The sequence below is a fragment of the Anabrus simplex genome, chromosome 5 (assembly GCF_040414725.1).
Source record: "Anabrus simplex isolate iqAnaSimp1 chromosome 5, ASM4041472v1, whole genome shotgun sequence".
NCBI lineage: Eukaryota > Metazoa > Arthropoda > Insecta > Orthoptera > Tettigoniidae > Anabrus > Anabrus simplex.
The window spans coordinates 230855726-230871636 of NC_090269.1; the positions used below are offsets into that span (position 1 = coordinate 230855726).

General features: G+C 39.7%; 2 protein-coding genes across 3 annotated transcripts in view; one reads left to right on the forward strand and one right to left on the reverse strand.

Moving 5' to 3' along the window:
- The window catches only part of LOC136874461 (patj homolog), a 225551-nt gene extending 218432 nt beyond the window's left edge, over positions 1–7119 (reverse strand). For both annotated transcript variants that reach the window (XM_068227912.1, XM_068227911.1), the window contains exon 1: positions 6773–7119. The gene's annotated coding sequence lies outside the window, so the exon portion shown is untranslated. The remainder of the gene's footprint in view (positions 1–6772) is intronic.
- Positions 7120–7423: 304 nt separating this feature from the next.
- bisc (biscotti) overlaps positions 7424–15911 on the forward strand; it is a 44666-nt gene continuing 36178 nt past the window's right edge. Inside the window, exon 1 of the mRNA XM_067148461.2 lies at positions 7424–7727. Within this exon, the coding sequence (XP_067004562.1) occupies positions 7541–7727 (187 nt within the window). The 5' untranslated portion in view covers positions 7424–7540. The remainder of the gene's footprint in view (positions 7728–15911) is intronic.

A 15911-nucleotide genomic window follows, 5' to 3' on the forward strand; every position in this document is an offset into this window, starting at 1 on the left:
AACCTGGGACCCTCTGAATCGAAGGTCAGTGGCTATTCAGCCAATGAGTCAGACCAGGTAAACAACTGATAAGGAAACTGCCACCTGGGCGAATGCCCTAAATACATCTGTAACAAGTGAACAAAGGGGTTGAGCTAGATAATACGCTCAGAAATAACTACGCTAATTAATTAAACATGCAAGTAACTTAAATGTGAAATTAACTCAACACTATAGATATTTGTGGTATAGTTTTGCCTTTTTCAACAAATTCTGATCTGAACTCTCCACAAGTTTTGTTGACACATTTAATTTTCACTGCTTGTTCGACTCTCGACACCAGTGTTTGATTTTCACCATCTCTCCAGTAATCATTTGGCATCACTGAAAAATCACTCCCATTATTAGTCAGTAAACATGTAATGGCTGGGTGGGTATCTTCATTTCCATCCCTTGGTAAGAGAAACAGAAAACATGACTTGAGTATAGAGCATTTTGACCCCAATAAAGGTATAATAAAGAAAGAGGACATTTGGTGCCCTGGGATTATCCACCTGCTGATTTTTCAGTGGTCAAGTCAGGATATATTATAAGCAATAAATTTGAAGTCATAACTTGAAAGAAGGTAACCACATTTCCAATGCGGTCCTTTACCCGGACCATCCATATCTAAAGTTAGTTACTTCTTTGATTACTGTTTGCATGAAGGAGCTATACCTAATGAATGGAAAGTTGCTATAGTAGCCCTTGTGTATAAAAGAAAGGGTAATAAATACCAATATAACTGGTCCATTATTGGACATTATAAATTTTCCAGCCAACTCATTTCTGGTTGCCAGCGTTTCGACCCAGTGTGCTGAGTTGGGCTCTTCAGTTGGTAAATAGCACACCCACCACAACATATGGCTAGTGCATACCGAGGAGGCCACTGTGTAGGCTACTTGGAGCCACCGGCAATGCCAGTGCACTTTGAAAGACTACGTCTCAATACCAAAAATGAATGCCTGCCTGGCCATCAGATGATATAGATGATTCCCATAGGGAACCTGAAATATTTGTCCCGAATGAGTAAATGTACAATACCAATTTTTGGGACAAATATTTCAGGTTCCCTATGGGAATGAACATCTATATCATCTGATGGCCAGGCAGGCATTAATTTTTGGTAATGATGTAACGTGCTCCTAGCATAATCTTTGCATCTACGTTTCTATGGGTTCCTGCGATAATCTTCATATCTGCGTTTCTACGTGCTTCTGCCATCTATGCCTCTGCATATTAATTATTTGATGTTATTTACTGAACATTGTGTGACCGATCTCCCGTCTCTCCGTCCGTTCCTGTAACTTATTATATACTGACTGTTTCTCTGAGATCTACCTTGTACTACCTCCGTCATCTGTTACGTCATCAAAACTTCTGGAACCTACTAGTCTCCGCTTCCTCTCGCATATATAATGCACAGCCTTGCTCGTTTGGTCAGCCTGGCATCGACCTTCGTACAGTGTGTGTGAGTGGAGGGGCTATTGACCTCGTGCGGCTTGCCCATGCGATACGAGATCTTTTCCGTACAATTGGAACTCTAATATCGTCTACATGGGATCTGGGTGAGCTAAAAATCTGCATACAATTCTCTGGAACTCTAAATTTGCCCTTCAGGCATGCTGTTTATAATCTCAAGTTTTTGAGGTCTTGATCTGTGCTTTAACACTTTTTTCATTATTGGAATTTCTTACTTACCTTCTGCAGTTTACTTGTATTTTCACAACTTGTGTTTTGAAAAGTTTTAATGTGGACTGAGAGTGACCATCGTGGATATAATTGTTCAATGCATTTAATAATGACAGTAATGGGCGGATAAATTTTTTTAAGTTACGCAGTCAGATTCAAAATTTTACTCTCCTCTCTTATCCCCAGCTATCACTTTTAACCTTTACCCCCCCTCCCCCTTTCACTTTGATGTTTTTAGCTCAATTGTTAGGCTTTTATAAAACACCCTGGAAGTGACTTTTTTTTTTTGCTAGTTGTTTTACGTCGCACCGACACAGATAGGTCTTATGGTGACGATGGGACAGGGAAGGACTAGGAGTGGGAAGGAAGCGGCCGTGGCCTTAATTAAGGTACAGCCCCAGCATTTGCCTAGTGTGAAAATGGGAAACCACGGAAAACCATTTTCAGGGCTGCCGACAGTGGGGTTCGAACCTACTATCTCCCGAATACTGGACACTGGCCGCACTTAAGCGACTGCAGCTACTGAGCTCTGTCAGTGACGTATTTTATATGTGGCCAATTAGAATACTGTTGTAATGTTGTTCTTGAAAACTTTCCACCTGTTTCCAAAAAAGAATATAATAGACGCGATAATATGTGCACAATTTTGAATATTGTTATCTTGGCTAGTTGTTCTTTCACTGTCCTTTCTGTTGTACTTCCACCTTCAAGGTGAATATTGTAACTCTTGTTCTCTTAAAAAAATACTGCGCCAAGTCATTTATACTTATCTAATATAGTTGCTAATCCTTGTTATCCAATGGTGGTCACTTTTCTTTAATGTGTACCTACCACGGACCTATTCCTTTTCCTCCCAGTGTAGCTTCCTGTCACTCTGCGCGTTCCAAATTCTTGCTTCCATAGGATGTTGGTGTGCTTATCTTTGCTAGAGGGATCGTTGGCGTATCATTACTATTGCTTTTGAAACATCCAGTTTTCCATCAGCGGTGATTATTATATATCATGTATGAAACTTAGAGTACATAATCGCCATAATGAGACATAGTCTCTCAAAGTGCATTGGCACTCCCAGTGGCTCCAAGTAGCCTACGCAGTGGCCTCCATGGTATGCACTAGCCAAGCGTATTGGTGGGTGTGCTATTTAGCAACTGAAGAGACCAACTTAGCACATAGGGGCGAAACGCTGGACACCAGGAACGAGTTAGCTGGAAAATTTATAATGTCCAACAACGGATCATTTATATTGGTATTATAAATTTACTCATTCGGGACAAATATTTCAGGTCCCCTATGGGAATCAACATCTATATCATAAGGGTGATAAGCCGAAAATTACAGGCCAGTCAGTTTGTGAAAATAAGACTGTTTGCAAAATGAATAACTGATTGGATAGAAGTTCGGGTTTAGGAAAGGTTACTGCACCGAGGCTTAACTTGTGGGATTCCAGCAAGATGTGGCGATATTTCAGATTTGTGATGTCAAATGGACAGTATCGCGATTGACCTATCTAGCGAGTTTGATAGGGTAGATCATGGGAGACTACTAGCAGAAATTAGACAAAAGAGTGACTGACCGAATGGGTGACTACATTTCTAGAAAATAGAACACAGAACATTAGAGTAGGTAAAGCATTATCTAATCCCTGTAATTACCGAGGAGGAATTCTTCAAGGCAGTATTACTGGACCTCTACGTTTTCTTGTAAGGTATATATAAATGATATGAGTAAATAACAGGAATCAGAGATAAGACTTTTTGTGAATGATGCTATACTATACAGAATAATAAATAAGTTGCAAGATTGTAAGTGACTGCAGATGAACGACTCCGTTGATGGGGTGAAAGTTCCTCATGGGGATTGTTGGGTTAGACACTCACGCACTACCCGTGTCACAAATCCTTGCACCTACAATAATAACAATCAGGATGTCGTCTACATGTGCAAACACAGTTCACAACACAGAACAGACTTTCATACCAGGTTTAATTCTCCAGGCTTTTACAAACTACAAACAATCACACCATTTTCTTTTTTAACACACTTCCAAAGCTAAACATTTCCAATGAGTACATAACCAAGTTCAAGGAGGTAAACAACACAAAGAACACATATTACTGTTTTCTAACAGGGGCCACTGTAAGTACCTAGGTGTTAATATCAGGAAAGATCTTCATTGGGTTGATCACACAAACGGGATTGTAAATAAAGGTTACAGATCTCTTCACATGGAAGGACCAAAGTGATGAAAATAGGAAAAGGAGACGACACAATTAATACATCAATAGACTGAATAGAATTAGAACAAGTTTGATCATTCCAGTATTGGGGAAGCTTGGTAACTTCCAGTGAGTTGTACAGAGGAAAGAGATGCAGAATATCCATAGTAAAATGGGCTTTTGGGAGAGTGAAAGGTTTGCCGACACCTAGAAGCATACCAATCAAACTTAGGAAGAGGTTTGCCAAATGTTTTGTGTGGAGTGTGCTGTCTTATGGTTCTGAAACGCGGACAGTCAGACAGAAAGAACAAAAATATTTAGAAAGTTTTGAAATGTGGTTATGGAGAAGAATGGAGAAAGTAAAATGGACTGATAAGAGTGAGAAATGAGGAGGTGCTGAGCAGGGCAGGAGAGGAGAGGAACTTCACGATGATGATACAGAAGAGGAAAACATCTTGGATTGGTCACATATTACGGTACGTAGAAATTGTCTACTACAGAGAATCATGGAGGGAAAAGTTGAAGGAAAAAGAGGGAGAGGACGAAGAAAGTTTGTAAAGCTGACAGATGAGAAGAAAGGAAGAAGTTAAAAGCAAATGAAGGAAGATGCTCAGGACAGAGAGAAATGGAGGACATCCAGTTGATACCTAAGGACAGATTTACTGGAAGAAGAAGAAATGATGTAAAAGAGATGGCATAGGCCTATAAGTCTCAGATAAGATCCCAACTAGAGTACTGTTCCAATGTATGGGACACTCGCCTGCATTACTTGATTCAAGAACTGGAAAAAATCCAAAGAAGAGCAGCTCAGTTTGTTCTGGGTGATTTCCGACAAATGAGTAGCGTTGCAAAAATGTTGCAAAGTTTGGACTGGGAAGACAGATGGGAGACAAGCTGCACAACTAAGCGGTAGGCTATGTTCTGAACTATCAGTGGATACGGTGTGGAATAACATTAGTAGACGAATAAGTTTGAACGGTGTATTTAAAAGTAGGAAAGATCACAATATGAAGATAAAGTTGAAATTCAAAAGGACAAATTGGAGTAAATATTCATTTATAGGAAGGGATTGAAATAATTTGCCAAGGGAGATATTTGATTAACTTCAATTTTTTTTTAATTATTTAAGAAAAGACTGATAGGGATTCTGCCACCTGGGAAACTGCCCTAAATGCAGATCATTGATGACTACTGATTATTGAAGGGCGATTAATGATGATGATTATGACATGAAGGGGGATTAATGATGATGATGACGACAACTATAACCCATGCCACTTACAGTCCTTTAAAGATCTTTGACAGTCAAGACAATTGCTGCCCAGCAGATACTGAAATAAATCACTAGGATCACAATATAGAAATAGGTCAGCTGTTTAATAATCATTTCACTGACTCCAGACAAATGAGCAGTAGGTTTCTAAGAAGTTTCATGGATTGGCAGAAAGTACATGCAACAGAAGAACTGACACCTTTGCTTTTCACAATAACAAAGGAATGGGACATATTATCAGTTTGAGAACTATGTTACACAACCTGATGGAGTAAGAATTCAGCCAAAGCTAGTTAAATCAAGATTGTTGTACAATCCTAGCTTCAACTGAACTCATTAACAAATACTTAAATGTATATCTAAAATCAACAACATAGGCCTACAAAAGAAATTCTATGGGATGAAATTCTGCTAAAAGAGAAAAAATTATACAGTGAATAAAACTCACTTTCATAATGCTCCCAACAAGCTGTGAAATCTGGCAGCTCAGTGAAATTGCTGTCAGTTTCTCCTGAAGGCAGCCACAGTTTCAATACTGCTCAACGTACGCAAAATGTTAGAAATAGGCCAGGTTGCACATACAATAATACCATTATGTCCCAAGACATAATCCTAATACCAACAGTCACATAAAACTCTCAGTTTGCTTGCTATTTCTGCTGCTCTGCAACACTTCCTTCAGCAACCAACTAATCAAAATTTCATTGCAATCAGTGTTCTCCTAATAAACTCTGTTGTTTGTAACTTCAACAGAATAATTTCCTTTTACACCGAGAAAACTTTCCAAACATTCCTTTTATTTGTGCAGTGATTCCCTAAGATCTACAATGAGTTAACCTGATTTACGTACACAAAACATGATTCCCTTCCTTTTCTAACATTCTTCATTACATTCCAGGAAGGTCTCCCTGTTACATGACCTAGCCTTTCAAGGTTTTCTAAAAATTTTCATGACTTTATACTGTATAGGTTTTTGGGCTTATGTCGTGTCAAGGAAAACTTTCTTCTGGTCTCTATAATTGCTTGTTTTGCTCCATTTCTTTTCTCTACATACAGATCCACAGGTACCTTTTAATTAGAGTATGAATGTAGAATGGACATAAACCCCACACCATGTCAAGCAAGAAGAAGATTATCTTCAAAACACTGTGAAGAAACATGCAAGCAACGAAAGTTACATGACTTTGAGGTTAGTTAAGTCCACCAGTACTATGCTTTCACACAGAGATTCGCAACATGTTCAACCTATTATCTCCAAGGATAAAAGTTAGGACGACGGGAACAAAGGCTACTATCGAAATTACAGACTTTTTCCTTAGTGCGAAACTTGCATTGATCACAATAAACAAAAACATGATATGCAATGACATAGAACTTTAAGGTTAAATGCTTCTATCACAACCAAAATAAATTACGCGGTACATGTAAAACATATATGAACATCTTCCGTACTCCAAAAATGTTCTCAAAAATGTAATCACTGCATTAAATAAGGGGGGGGGGGGGGGAAACCACAATGAGTGAAATTAAATCACCATATTTTAAGGTTAATAATATTTTAAAAAATACTTACCATCAAAGTGAATAGCCCATGTCACGATACACCCAGTAAGTTTAACACAGTAACAATTCTCAGTTGCTCGGATTTCAAATCTATTTTGTAAAGCACTCTAACACCAAACAGCGCTTGGCTTTCTCGTACACTTCAACAGAGTTTACCCTAGCCGTATCGCATTATCTAATGAATCTTTCCAGGTACGGAAGCAATAACAAATATCCTTCTGCAACTTAATCTCACCGGTTAGTTCTGACGCAAGATAGTTTATTCCCACAATAGCAATTAACACTTTAAGCTGACGTACGAGCAGTTTCACCCAATATGACTATTTTCACAGCCACAATTTGACAATACCGATCTTCTTCGCTTAGCTGACGAGCATTTTCTCTCTCCCTCTCTTACTCTTCGCCTTAAAGCCCAGATTTCTTATACCAACAGCTGAACGTGAACTATTAGTGAAATATTCGTAACGTCAAAAATCAGGTATACTGAATTACACGTGAAAGTATTTTTCAAAAATATGAATACACTATGATACTTCTTTACTTCTGGATCACATATAGGAACTATGAGAGCTACAAAATTAAATTGTTTACCATCGCAGATAAACCATACGGTTGGCTTAACTGTTCAGGATTTGTTTTGATTGGAGTTGATTTCTGTCAATACCAAAACCTGTGATACAAACAGCTGATTGTAAAAATACAATGTGTTTCGTAGGTTATCAATTTTATTGTAGTGATGTGATTGATTGTGCGTTTCTTGTACAATGAACGTATAAATATGATGGTATTTACCGTAACCGTGCTTTATCTTGTTGCTGTGATACCTGTTGGTGGAGAATATGAAGTGGACTGTAGTACACTCAGAATGGGACAGTTTCTGTGTCCCGATCCAGACCCAATGTATGAGTACATCGATCCAAAAACTCAGCAACCATACGATTGTACGAAAGAAAATAAGGCGAAAGGTGATTATATGTTTATTTTCGTATTTTGTGGTGCTAGTACTAGGCCCAGCTCGTACAATATCAAGTCAGGTTATGGCGACATTCATTCAATACAATATACCATTCGCTAATAATTAATATATTTAAAATTGGTCTTTATATCGGAACTTATTTTGAAAACATGTAGTTATCCTGAGGAAATGTTTAGTGTGCTAAGTTTTGTTAGAATGGGCAAACAGGCAGACATAACCTAGACATGAATTAATGTTAGCTTTGTTAGATAGACACCACTATAAGTGTGTAGAGTGATAACGTCATCCAGTTTTAACCTACAAACAATGGTTTGTGTTTACAGTACAGATACATGAACTTAGGATGCACCTGGGACTGTAATATCGTGAATTGAAGAATATGCGCATTCATTTCTTTCAGTCTAAATTGTACACTTAAAAAATATATATTTGTGAGTTCATTTCTTTCAGCTTAAATTGTACATTTTAAAAAAATATACATATTTAAAAAATTCAACTACCATGGACTCATACAATTGTGGGCACATAGCAGCAACACCAATAAGGAAACAGAACTATATGGCAGGAAACTGCTAGTGACATCTCACGAAACATGGATTTACATAGGTAGACTTCATCAGAGTGCAATTCTGGAAAGGATTGAGGTCATCTGAAGACATTAAATGTTATGGAGTTCATTAATTGTGAAGAACTATGGACGACAGGATCGCTTAAATTGTTTCAAGTTGGTATTCACCTCCAAAAGTTGCACAAAATTATTGTCCTGGAATACTGGCCTAATGGGGCCATTATGAGATGATTTTGAGACACCAAAAAAACAAGAACAAGAATCAACTATTAACATTTTGCTGTGGAACGTGGAGGGACTAAAGAGTGTGCTAGATCTAATACCTGCTGAGCTTTCAATATACATAACATCCTTATCCTGACAAAAACCTTAACAACCAGCAACAAAAAGAATCCCAGAATTCTACTCGGAATAAACACAGTCAAGGAACTCTTTCATGACACATGTGAATAGATAGTGGGCTACAGAGAGCCAGGCAGGCAAGAGGGGATATTGGATGACACTTTGGAATCAATCCAAAAGCGAAGAGAGTGCAAGGCACTTGTCAACTCCAGTAGAACAAGAAACCAGAAAGCAGTAGCAATGGAAAAATACAGGGAGGCCAACAAGGAGGTTAAGAAGAAACTGAGGAGAGATAAACAAGTGTTTACAGAGCAACTGGCAACACAAGCAGAAGAAGCAGCAAGAGTCGGCAACAGCAACGAAGTATATGCCATTACGAGAAAGCTTTCTAGGAGGAACTTTTCAGGGCAGAAACTAGTCTGAGATGCAAACGGAGTAGCCTTGACACCTGAGACAGAACAATTGGAAAGATGGAAACATCACTTCATGGAAGTACTCAATAATCTTGGTGAGGAATTGAGAACTGAAGAAGTTGAAACCATTTTGGAGGATCCAGACATCTCGGTAGAACCACCAACACGACAAGAGATTGCACAAGCAATGAAACAAGTGAAGAGTGGGAAAGCACCAGGTGTAGATAACATTATCCCAGAAGCCGTAAAGGTAGATCCAGATTTAACAGCGGAAATCATGGAGCCACTTCTAATACTAATATGGAACGAAGAACACCTTCCTGAGGAGTGAAAGAAGGGTATCCTCATCAAGATACTGAAGAAGGGTGACGTCTCAGATTGCAACAACTGGAGGGGAATAACGTTGCTCTCATATGGGGGAAAAGTGACGTCTAGAGTCATACTGAACAGAATAAGCATAGCCGTTGACAGGAGACTACGTCAAGAACAGGCAGGTTTCAGAGAAGGTCGGTCTACTGTGGATCAGATTAACACACTAAGGCTAATCACTGAACAATTTGCTGAGTATCAGACATCTCTGTATATACTTTTCATTGATTTTGAAAAGGCCTTTGACTCTGTCAACCGTAAGAAAATGTGGAAGGCTATGGAATTCCACAAAAGATAGTCCATCTTACACAGGCAATGTATGATGGATATATTTGTCAAGTAGAACATAAAGGGAAGCTGTCTGAACCTTTTGCTGTAAAATCTGGAGTAAGACAAGGATGTCTACTATCATCAATCTTGTTTATCATGACACTGGATTGTATGCTGAGAGAGGCAACGAATAGAAAGCGTGGCATTCAGTGGAGATTAAATAACCGATTGGAAGAACTGGATTATGCGGATGAACTCTGTCTTCTTGCAGAATGTTTTCGGGACATGGAAATCAAACTGAATGATTTAAAAATAGAAGCTAAAGAAGTAGGCTTAAAGATTAATAACAAAAAGACTAAACAAATGCGCATAAACCATCGCAACAATTGTAGCTTGACTCTAGATGGAATGGATATAGAAAGGGTAGAGGAATTTTGCTACTTAGAAAGCATGGTAAGCCAGGATGGAGGTTCTTTTAGAGATGTGGTGAGTCGTATAAATAAAGTCAAAGGAGCTTTTGCACAGTTACGACCAATATGGAGATCCCCTCACATTCGTATACAAACGAAGCTAAGGATATACAACTCAAATGTTAAATCTGTGTTACTGTATGGAAGTGAGACCTGGAAAGTGACCAAAGACATTACCACAAGGTTACAGACTTTTATAAATCAGTGTTTGAGGTACATTATGAGAATATGGTGGCCAAAAACCATCTCAAACAAAATCCCATACAGGAACAGATAATTGGAAGAAGAAAATGGAGATGGATTGGGCACACCCTGAGAAGACCACAAGAGAGTATCACAAGGCAGGCATTGAGTTGGAATCCAAAAGTCAGTCGCAGGCAAGGCAGACCAAGGATTACCTGGAAGAGAACCATAGACAAGGAGATTGCTGGAGTTAACAAGACATGGAGGGAGGTGAAAGCATTGGCGGCAGATAGAACAAGCTGGAGAAATTTCGTCGAGGCCCTATGTTCCACATGGAATTAAAGGAAATAAGCAAGTAAGCTACTCAGAATAGGTCCTCACTAAACAGGGGCCTAGAAGAAGACCTGTAAGAGGAATATCTATCTTATACAAACCATTGATATCGTAGCAAAGACAGCTCCAGGAAAGCACACAATCATTTTGCAGATAACAGTGGCAGTACGATTGACCTCATGTTTTACAAAAGAACAGGTCTGAAACCTAAAAATCATACTGTATGTTCTTATTGGACAGTACACCTATAAAGAAACTTTGCATTCTTACAGCAAGTTTCACCATAAGGGTCATGTTGTCCTCAAATATGAAAGCACACCCATGTAGGCTAGTTCAGCTCTGGAGGTTAGGTGAAAGCCTCTTAGCACATTATAAGGGTAAACTCATAATATTCAAAAACAAAGTAAAACAACAGGACCCGAGCTTGATAGCTGCAGTCACTTAAGTGCGCCCAGTACCCAGTATTTGGGAGATAGTGGGTTCGAACCCCACTGTTTGCAGCCCTTAAGATGGCTTTACGTGGTTTCCCATTTTTCATACCTCATTAAGGCCACGGCCGCTTCCTTCCCACTCCTAGCTCCTTCCTGTCCCATCATCACCATAAGACCTATCTGTGTCGGTGCAACATAAAGCATCTTGTAAAAATTTTTAAAAAACAACACAACATTGACTCTGCCACTTTTGACCTCAAAGACAATTAAATCAGCTGCTATCTCAGTTATCCGATACAGATCCCAGAAGTGGTTCAGTCAGACATGCTATCTAGCAAGGAAATGTGTCCTACATGCCCTTCACTTTGCAAAAGACACTGATAGGTAAGAAGATTTAATCACCTATCATCACCTCAGGAGAAAGTATAAAGACCTTTAATAATAATAATGTTATTGATTTTACGCTCACTAACTACTTTTATGGTTTTTGGAGCCACTGAAGTGGCAGAATTTTGTCCTGTAGGAATTCTTTAACGTGCTAGTAAATCTACCAATTCAAGAGTGATATATTTGAGCACCTTCAAATCCCACTGGACTGAGCCACAATCGAATCTACCAAGACCTCCTTTAAAAGAAGGCATGGAATGACTTCATTGAACTTGAAACATATGGGCTGGTGGAGGAAGCAAAAAGAATGATCCACATAACCGGTATAGCACTAATGATAATAATGGTGTACGGCTTTTAGTGCTGGGAGTGTCCGAGGACATGTTCGGCTCGCCAGGTGCAGGTCTTTTGATTTGACGCCAGGCAAGCAACCTTTACCTAATGATGGTTAAAATTCCCGACCCTGCTGGGAATTGAACCCGGGGCCCCTGTGATCAAAGGCTAGCACTCTAACCATTTAGCCATGGAGCTATACAGGGTGAAGCGTAATTCGCGCACTCGGGCGTCGCAGCACGACTCCTCACATGCCAGCAATAAAAAAATGTCTCTTATAAAATTTCGTCTTGCGAGTATATCCGGCAGAAAAACGACGTTGAAAAGTAACAATCTGGCAACACTGTAACCACATGTAGGGTAACTACCTCTGTCAGCAGAAGTTAGTCGTACTGTACAGTTGGTGCAGTGGATAGAGTTTTGGGTTAGCATGCAGGAGGTCGAGTGTTCGATCCTGGTTTGAGGCATATGTTTTTTATTTCGTAAATGTAGTCCAGGTGGTATGGTACCTGGCATCTTAATCGTCAACAGCGATTGCAGTGGGTCCTCTAGAAACCATTTGCACTTACATACTACGATCCTAGAAATGGATGAACAATCGTTTTCATTGGTCAGCTTTGAAAGGCGCCCTTTCCACGTCGTGGGCGTGAATTTATTCGCACCACTTCATCTACTAGATGTGAAACCTGTTTTCTTTGTACCCTCCTCCAATGATCCCATAGATTAGTCATCATCATCATCATCATCATCTGTTTACCCTCCAGGTTCGGTGTTTCCCTCGGACTTAGCGAGGGATCCCACCTCTACCGCCTCAAGGGCAGTGTCCTGGAGCTTCAGACTCTTTGTCGGGGGATATAACTGGGGAGTATGACCAGTACCTCGCCCAGGCTGCCTCACCTGCTATGCTGAACAGGGGCCTTGTGGAGGGATGGGAAGATTGGAAGGGATAGGCAAGGAAGAGGGAAGGAAGCGGCCGTGGCCTTAAGTTAGGTACCATCCCGGCATTCGCCTGGAGGAGAAGTGGGAAACCACGGAAAACCACTTCCAGGATGGCTGAGGTGGGAATCGAACCCACCTCTACTCAGTTGACCTCCCGAGGCTGAGTGGACCCCGTTCCAGCCCTCGTACCACTTTTCAAATTTCGTGGCAGAGCCGGGAATCGAACCCGGGCCTCCGGGGGTGGCAGCTAATCACGCTAACCACTACACCACAGAGGCGGACCCATAGATTAGTACCAACTATTATTCTTGCCTCGTTCAGGTCCATTACATTTCGTTAGGGCCTTACGTTACCAGTAGGCCTAGCAACGTGCTCTGCGAATAATGTCCAAACTCGGTTACAATTTGTATGTGTTATCACCACGGTCCCTATAATTCTGCCTTTCAACATTGCGTCTGGTAACCGCATGCTGTTTAGTACCTATCTCAATGCATTATTATTATTATTATTATTATTATTATTATTATTATTATTATTATTATTATTATTATTATTATTATTATGTTGTTGTAAATGTAGGATACATATGACCTCAGAAACGGTGTCTTACTGTATTACAGTAGGTAATGTCAGATGGAAATTAGCAAATGAAAAATGCCCTGATAGCATTTACAATGATTATTTCAAAGCGTTGAGTCATTTTCTGCTCCCATCTCTTACAGACCTGATGAATCTGTCTGCATACCTCCTGCATGCCAACCAAAAACTCTACCCACTGCACTAACTGTACAGCACGACTAATATGTACTGACAGAGGTAGTTACTCTACATGTGGTTACAGTGTTGCCAGATTGCCGCACTTCAACGTCCTTTTTCTGCCGGATATACTCGCAGGACGAAGTTTTGTGAGAGACATTTTTTTATTGCTGGCATGTGAGGAGTCGCGCTGCGACGCCCGAGTGCGCGAATTACACTTCACCCTGTATAGCACTAAAACCTTGGAAAACCAAAAAAACCAACAATTGAGTTGGACATCTGGGAGGAACACTTCTCCAAAATATTATATCAGAACAGATCCACAATAGCCTATTATGCTGTGTCAGCAAGACCAGTTACTTAAGTAATAGAACATTTACAATGAAAAAAATTCAAGACAAATGATCAAAACTGAAGAACGGGAAGGCATCAGGCCCTGATAGCATTTACAATGATTATTTCAAAGCGTTGAGTCATTTTCTGCGCCCATCTCTTACAGACCTGATGAATCTGTCTGCATACAAGCAAGATGTCAGCAGCACAGAAAACATTGACAATAAAAATACTAAATAAAAGGTAAGGTGACCTAAATGATCCAAATTCCTATAAGGGGATCACTCTAGAGAAGTTTTCTGAAACTGCTGACAAGACTGAACACTTTGAGGCTCACTGAAGATGTAGACAACTAAATTCCTGAGGAACAGTTCTGTATCAAGAAAGGAAAAAGCACATCACAGGCTATCAAAAACCTCAATAAATGATATAGAAACAATCTACAGCTTCTTCAGAGAGAAATTCCATGCTGTGTTTGTAGCTTAGATACAAACGTTCTCTACTCCAAACTGAAAACGATGATGGAGAGAAACAAAATGTTTGCAGTCCTGATACGTAACATGTTGGAAACAAATATTGACTGAATCTCAGACTGCATAACAATGTCAAAGGGCATCACTCGGACAAATTATGTGATGTCTTTAGCCTCCTCATTTTTAACATAGCCACTCACAAGGTCGTAGAGAGCAGAAGCTGAGGAGGTGTAGATATATAGATATACAATGACGCAGGTGACTTAGTGTGGGGGTCACGTAAGATAAAAGAACTGCAAAAAGCAGTTGACGCAGTGGGCCAGTGGGCGGATATAAATTAAATCAACTGAGAAAAGACTAGATCACATGATTTTCAGGAGGGGAGGTTGGTGTGCCTTAAATGATAAAATATTCCGTAAAGGAAAATAAATACAGTCATCTGGGAGATAGTGGGTTTGAATCCCACTGTCGGCAGCCCTGAAGATGGTTTTCCATGGTTTCCGATTTTCACACCAGGCAAATGCTGGGGCTGTACCTTAATTAAGGCAACGGCTGTTTCCTTCCCATTCCTAGGCCTTCCCTATCCCATCGTCGCCATAAGACCTATCTGTGTCGGTACGACGTAAAGCACATAGCAATAAATACAGTCAATAATTTGAGATATTTTGATTTGCTCTGCCATCTATGCACAGCTGGAAGAAAGAAAAACAGAGATATGTTGCCGTTGAAGCTTTCACGGCCCATACTTAGAGACATGATATGGGCTTATGCTGTGTCAAGAAAATAAGGTGAAATTCTTTATGTTTTGCAGAGAACTTTGCCATTAAAGAAACTATTTAAAATAGTTTATCTTGGGTCCACCTTGTCAATACACTTTTAATGATTGAATATTATTTATTCTATCATACATGTTTCAGGAACATTTTAAATAGTTTCTTTAATAGATTTAGACAAGTCAATACAGGATGAAGTAAAATACCTATTATAGTTAAGTTTATCAACAGAGAACTTTGCTCTGCATCTTCAGAAGAAAATCTTGACTGTTCACGAGAAAGGCTCCTCAAAGAATGAGGTTTGAATTTAGACGTTATAATAGAAGTGGAAGTGGTACATTCATTTGTTACCAAATGGCTCACCGGACACAGTACAGCGCTAGCATTCGAAGCGGAAGTTGACGGACCATCAGAATCAGTCTGAGAGGGAGTCACATAACATAACAGGAGTACACATATATGAAACTATGACATAGACACAAACTTAGAATGAAACATCTGGCGATGAGGAACGTATGAATTTGAAAACACTGAAATGAAATAACAGTAGTGAAGGGGCAGGGAAGGGAACTATCTACATAAATCATTAATGGCTGGCAATCACGTATTACTTAATTGATACCCAGTGTCCCCGTTGAAATTGTTAGGATTTCTACGTATTTCCACAGCTTCCCATATAGTCCTGGACCTGTAGTGTCGAGTGTGGGAAAGAGCTGGGACACTGGCTATCAATTAAGTAATATGTAGTTCCAAGCCATTAAGGATTTACATAGGTAGTTCCCTTCCCAGTCCCTTCACTA